Source organism: Lampetra fluviatilis, chromosome 45 (assembly GCF_964198595.1).
Source record: "Lampetra fluviatilis chromosome 45, kcLamFluv1.1, whole genome shotgun sequence".
NCBI classification, from domain to species: Eukaryota; Metazoa; Chordata; class Hyperoartia; order Petromyzontiformes; family Petromyzontidae; genus Lampetra; species Lampetra fluviatilis.
Window position 1 is genome coordinate 4,212,244 of NC_136319.1, and position 6,586 is coordinate 4,218,829.

The 6,586-nt window shown below is 52.1% G+C and overlaps 1 protein-coding gene across 3 annotated transcripts in view; it reads left to right on the forward strand.

The window, feature by feature from the left end:
- LOC144947530 (cGMP-dependent protein kinase 1-like) overlaps window positions 1-6,223 on the forward strand; it is a 146,634-nt gene extending 140,411 nt beyond the window's left edge. For all 3 annotated transcript variants that reach the window (XM_078876750.1, XM_078876749.1, XM_078876751.1), the window contains 3 exons: window positions 648-710; window positions 1,146-1,212; window positions 2,571-6,223. In XM_078876750.1, coding sequence (XP_078732876.1) covers window positions 648-710; window positions 1,146-1,212; window positions 2,571-2,669 — 229 coding nt within the window. In that variant the 3' untranslated portion in view covers window positions 2,670-6,223. The remainder of the gene's footprint in view (window positions 1-647; window positions 711-1,145; window positions 1,213-2,570) is intronic.
- Window positions 6,224-6,586: the final 363 nt, after the last annotated feature.

Sequence of the window (6,586 nt, forward strand, 5' to 3'; positions counted from 1 at the left end):
TGCTGATTCTGATTGGGAAAGATTGGGGGAGGACGGGGGAGTGGGTGGTGGCTAGTGGGGTAGTTGTGTGTACGTGCAAGAGGATGCTAGTCATCTAATTGTACCTCTGTGTACCTGTGTGTGTACCTGTGTGTGTACCTGTGAGTGTAGATGTATGTGTACCTGTGCGTATTTGTATATGTGCCCGTGTGTGGGGAGCTGTAGTGTGGCTGTTAGCGCTATGCTGCACTACGAACCTGGCGACCTGAGTTCGATTCCCACTCACGGTCAACACCACCAGTGACGATTTTCTGAACCGGCCCTGGGCCTTATCTAGGTCGTCTCAGCCTCAAATGAGTACCTGGTGCGGTGTGTAAAACATCACCACTAGGGAGACAAAGGCAGCCAGCTGTGGTGCTGGCCACCCACCCCTCGTGTGGCGTTTCGGCCTTCATAGGTGCTCGCTAACAGCACTTGCCTTAGTCTATACGGGGGATCTTTATCTTTTGTAGAAGTGTGTGTATCTGTGTGTATCTTCACCTGTGTGTACGTGTGTGTGGCCTCAAGGTGCACATGGCCTGGCACAAGCGTCGTGGTGACGTCACCGCCCTTAGTGGCGAATGGCGGTTGTTGTGATTGTGTCTTTACCGGTGTGTGTGTGTCCACAGGGACAATCCCACGGAGAGGCTTGGGAACATGAAGAACGGAGTGAGGGACATTCAGAAACACAAGTGAGTGTCAGAGGCAGCCATAAGGCAGGTTGTTGGATCATACACGGACGGAGCCAAACTCATTTCTCTTCTGCCCCGTGAGTGCGTGGGCATCTAGGAGGTGAACTACCCCCTGGCTCTAGCCAGAAGGCGGTACAGCAAGCTGTGTGAACTATTCCCCATCTTTGCCATCTCACTCTGTGTGGACTATTCACTGTCTGTCCCATCTTACTCCCTTCAAAGTGTGCACTAATCCCCATCTGTCCCATCTCACTTTCTTCAAAGTGTGTGGACTAATCCCCATCTGTCCCATCTCACTTCCTTCAAAGTATGTGGACGAATCCCCATCTGTCCCATCTCACTCCCTTCAAAGTGTGTGTATCTACGTGTCTTTCTGTGTATTTCTATGGGTCTCCATGTATCTCTATGTATATCTCTGTGTATCTCTATGAACAGGTGGTTTGAAGGCTTCAATTGGGAAGGTCTCAGGAAGGGCACTCTCACTCCCCCCATCATCCCCAAGGTGAGTCAAGGGCTATCCTGTACCTGGTCTACAGGAGGTCGTGGGTTCGATCTCGACCCTGCCGATGCCTGCTGCTATATATTTGGAGTCTGCGTTTCTCTTCCCGTGGTGGTCACTGCATATATTTTTCTCCGGGTCCTCCTTTTTCTTTTTCCCCTCGACATTTAGAATGGACATCACCACGCATTTAGAGAGTGATTTGGCTGCTGCTATGAATGTCGACGTGATTATGATGATGGTGATGATATCAGCCATTTGCTTGAGCTGCTTTCATTTGTGATGGCTCAGGTTGCTTCTGATGAAATAGCTACGAAGCTTAGTGGGGCCTTACACCTGGTAACATAGAAAACAATGTTTTATACTCTTTCGTTCTTTCGGTAAAGTCACGTAGGCATAAAATAAAATAAATACATTAAATGTATTTTATTTTATACCTACGTGACTTTACCGAAAGAACAAAAGAGTATGGATCTCTGCATTCACGAGAACTTCAAATCTAAAAATGTTTTATCTATGGGAAAAGTATTCAAGTATGTGACAATTAATCAGGAGTTCTGTTAAGATGTTCAAACACCAAATAGATTAAACATTTTGTAAGGGCTAGCTACTAACATCACTTTCCCCAACAGTCTATCTGTTACAGCCTACACGGGAGATCGTTGTAGAGGGTGGGTCAGTGAGTGGGTGGGTGAGTGTGTGAGTAGGTGAGTAAATGAATGCGTGAGTGAATGAGTGGGTGGGTGAGTGAATGCGTGGGTGAGTGTGAATGAGTAAATGAATGGGTGAGTGAGTGGGTGAGTCACTGAGTGAGGGTGTCAGTGAATGGGTGAGTGAATGAGTGGGTGAGTAAGTAATTGAGTGGGTGAGTGAGTGGGTAAGTTAGTGAATGAGTGGGTGAGTAGTAATTGAGGGGGTGAGTGGGTGAGTGAGTGGGTGAGTGAGTGAATGGGTCAATGAGTGGGTGAGTAAGTGGGTAAGTGAGTGAGTGAGTGAATGAGTGGGTGAGTGAAGGAGTGGGTGAGTATGTGAATGAGTGGGTGAGTAGGTGAGTGGGCGAGTGGGTGAGTAAGTAATTGAGTGGGTGAGTGAGTGGGTGGGTGAGTGAGTGGATAACTGAGTGGGTGAATCAGTGGAGGAGTGAGTGGTGATTGAGTGGTGAGTGAGTGAGTGAGTGAATGAGTGGGTGAGTAAGTGGGTGAGTGAGTGGGAGGGTGAATGAGTGGGTGGATTATTGAGTAAGTGGGTGAGTGAGTGGGTGCAAATTCACTAACAGCAATGGCCCCAACAGTCTGTTAGGGGCTACACGGGGGGATCTGTTTCTGTACCCTTGTGTTTGTGTGTGTCCCACCTGTCCCCAGGTGAGCTCCCCCACGGACACGAGCAACTTCGACAGCTTCCCCGAGGACACAGAGAGCCCTCCCCCAGACGACGACTCGGGCTGGGACAAAGACTTCTGATGGCTCGCCACGCCGCCTGCCGCCGGTCGGGGTAGTGGCGGCGGTGGCAGTGGCGGTAGCGGTGGTAGTGGCTGTGGTTGTGGTGGTGGTAGTGGTGGTGACAGTGGTGGTAGTGGTGGTGGCAGTGGTAGTAGCTGTGGCAGTGGTGGTAGTGGCTTTGGTGGTAGCAGTGGTGGTGGTGGTGAAAGTGGTAGTGGCGGTGTTGGCAGTGGTGGTGGCAGTGGTGGTAGTGGTGGTGGTAGTGGTGGTGGTTGTGATGGTGCTGCTGGTGGGAGTGGTGGCAGTGGTGGTATCAGTGGTGGTAGTGGTGGGGGTGTCTCGCGTGTATGAGGGGTGGGTGAGCATAGGGGCAGTGCAGTACAAAACCCGCCCCCACCCTATCTCTCTCGTCGGTGTGTTGGGCGAGTTGGTTATGGCTCGATCGTGTGAACATTTGTAGCAACTCAACAGTTACCAAAGCTGTAAGACGGTGCTGTATGTCGTGGGTCGGACGAGTGAATGGCTCGTGAGGCTCAGAGGAGTCGTTGAAGCCCTCCTGGCCCTTAGCATAGGGAGGTTGTGAAGTTCACGATGGCCGTGTCGGTGAGGTTCAAGATGGCCGTGTCGGTGAGGTTCAAGATGGCCGTGTCGGTGAGTTTCACAATGGCCGTGTCGGTGAGTTTCACAATTGCCGTGTCGGTGAGGTTCACAATGGCCATGTCGGTGAGGTTCACAATGGCCGTGTCAGTGAGGTTCACAATGGCCGTGTCAGTGAGGTTCACAATGGCCGTGTCAGTGAGGTTCACAATGGTCGTGTCAGTGAGGTTCACAATGACCAAGTCGGTGAGGTTCACGATGGCCGTGTCGGTGAGGTTCACAATGGGGCAAGTGTTGTTAGCGAGCACCTATGGAGGCCGGCACTGTGGTACACGAGGGGGTGGGTGGCCAGCACCACGCCCACCCGGCCGCCTTTGTCTCCCCAGTGGCGATGTTTACTGCACAACGCACCGGGTACTCATTTGAGGCTGAGCTGACATAGGGGAGGCCCAGGACCGGTTCAGATAATCGTCACTTAGTGTTGGTGGCCGTGAGCGGGAATCGAACTCGGGTTTCCGAGTTCGTAGTGCAGCGTAGCGCTAACTGCTCCCGCCACCGCTCCCGTCCACACACAGACACATGCGCGCGCGAGAGAACGTTTTTTCAGCTTTCAGTTTTAAGTTTCATTTATTAGGTATAACCCTGTGAGTCATGCGGCTCTTGACTCGGGTGCAACCGCAACAAAACAAAAACATGAACAAGAAACATCTTGAATTGGCTACACGCAACGGAAAAGTAATCGGTCACCTCTAAAACCAACGATGCAGACCACCTTGCTCCTCACCACCCCCAATGCGATCGCCGATAAGACCACTGCCTTAGCGAGTGAGAGTTGTGAGTGTGCGTTCGTCACGCGTAAACTAATTCGGATCATCGCCACCGCATCAGCAGCAGCAGCTGTAGAAGCAGAAGAAGTAGCAGCAACAGCTGTAGCATCAACAGCAGCTGTAGAAGCGGAAGTAGCAGCAGCAACAGCTGTAGCATCAGCAGCAGCTGTAGAAGCGGAAGTAGCAGCAACAGCTGTAGCAGCAGCAGCTGTAGAAGCGGAAGTAGCAGCAGCGTGCAACATAATCGTGAACGACTGCCCCAAATCGGATCATTCAGATCGACGATATGAAACAAATCAATTCGGCTACTCCTGAAGCTGTAGCAGTTAAAGCATCAGTTGCAGCAGAAGTAGCAGCTGTAGCAGCAGAAGTAGTTGCAACGGTAGCTGTAGCATCAGCTGTAGCAGCAGCAGAAGTAGCAGCATGAGCAGCTGAAGTAGCTGCAACAGCATGAGCATCAGCAGCAGAAGCAGGATTTAGCATCAACCATAGCATCAGCTGTAGCAGCAGCAGAAGTAGCAGTTGAAGCATCAGCTTTAGCAGCAGCAGAAGTATCAGCAGTGGCAGCAGTTGCAGCAGAAGCAACAACACTAGTAGCAGCTGCTGTTGGGCGCGATTGTACGACGTTTCGGGGGGGGCGGGGATGTGTGTGGGTAGTGGGCTGAGCCGTCCGCTATCGACGCCTCTGATGGCGCTGCTTGTTGCTGGCCGCTCGCCATTCTTTGGAAGTGGGGAGGGGGGAGACTGGGCACGCTGCTGCTGTTGTAGGATAAATTAACGAAGGAACGAATAATTTTAGAAAAATGTGTGGGCGCTCCTGAAGAATCTCCCGGCAGGTGGAGCAGAACGTCGGACATCAACGGCACGTGGGAGAAAATGACGTGAAACTCACCGCGTTCACTATCAATAGCTGCCTTCTCTCTCAACTCTCTCTCTCCTGACTTCTCTTCCCCTCTCAACCTATCCTCCCTCTCTCTCCCTCCTCTCTTTCCTCGCTCTCCCTCTCTTCATTCCCCCCTCCTCTCCCCCTTTCCCTCGTCCACCTATCTCCCTCTCTCAATCTTCTCTGTCTTGACCTGTCCCTCTCTTCTCTCTCTCCTGACCCCTCTTCCTCTCTCCCTCTCTTCATTCTCCCCTCCTCTCATCTCCCTCGTCCCACTCTCTCCCTCTCTCTTTTTTTTACGATCAATCTTATCTACCTTGACCTCTCGCTCCCTCATCCCCTCTCTCGTCCATCTCACTCCGTCTCTTTCCTCCCTCTCCTCCTGTCTCCCCATTTCTCTCATTGTCATCATCTCTCTCCTCCACCACCTCTTTCTCTCACTCGCTCTCTCATTCCTCCTTATCTCTCGTCCCTCTCTCTTCCCTCTACCCCTCTGCTATCTTTCTTCCCCTTTCATCCTTGTCTCTCCCCCCCTCTCACTCGCTATCTCTCCACCTTATCTCGCTCTCTCGTCTCTCTACTCCTCTCTCCTCTCACTCCTTATCTAACGTACCTCTCTCTACCCCTATCTCTCTCACTCATCTCCCCCTCTCACTCCTATCTCCTCGATCTCTCTCGCTCCTCCCTTTCTCTCGTCCCTCTTTTTTCCTCTCCCTCTCTCTCCCAACCGGCTCTTATCTCCCTTGTGGGGTGCAAAAAGTGCCTTATGTAATCTGCATGAAACGTAACACAAACCGCCGGGTGAACGCAACTCCACACACACACAAAACAATGATACATAGAGACAAAGTTCCCCCGTATAGCCTTTAGCAGACTATTGGGGGCAAGTGCTGTTAGCGAGTAGCATCTGTGAAGGCCTGCACGGCACACGAGGGGGTGGGTGGCCAACCCCACCCCTGGCCGCCTTTGTCTCCCTAGTGGTAATGTTTTTACACATAGTACCAGGTACTCAATTTAGGCAGAGTCGACCTAGGAGAGGCCTAGGACCGGCTCAAATAATCGTAACTGGTGTTGGCCTTGAGCGAGAATCGAACTCGGGATGCCTGGTTCATAGCGCAGTGTAGCACTAACCGCTACACTACCGCTCCCCACACACACTACATACAACACGTAGGTCCACGCGGCCTTCATGATGTCGTGAGGTGTTTCCGGCGCCGGTTCCGTCGTTGCCATTGTTGAGTCCACGTCAAGTTGTTGTGCGCGATGGGTGGGGCGGGGTGGGGGTGGGGCGAGGTGAGGGGGCGGGGCGGGGCGAGGCGAGGCGAGGAAGGCGGGGCGAAGGGGCCATCGTCACAAAGGAGAGGGGGGGAGGGCGCTGCTGCGTGACAGAACTTGTCCCGTGGAGACAAAAAAAAAGATGGAGGGATTTTTGTCGTCGTTTTTGTTGTTTGTACCCCGTGCGTGAAGCCGACGGTGCACACCAATGGGAAGCAATGCCAAGCAAAGTGAACGACCTAATGGGCTCATGATGGGTTTGAGCATGCTATCAAATAAACTAAACAATTTTTTTTTTTTACCAGGTAAGGCCCCACTGAACTATATGGCCGTTTTTCAGCTCAACGAAGTGGCTT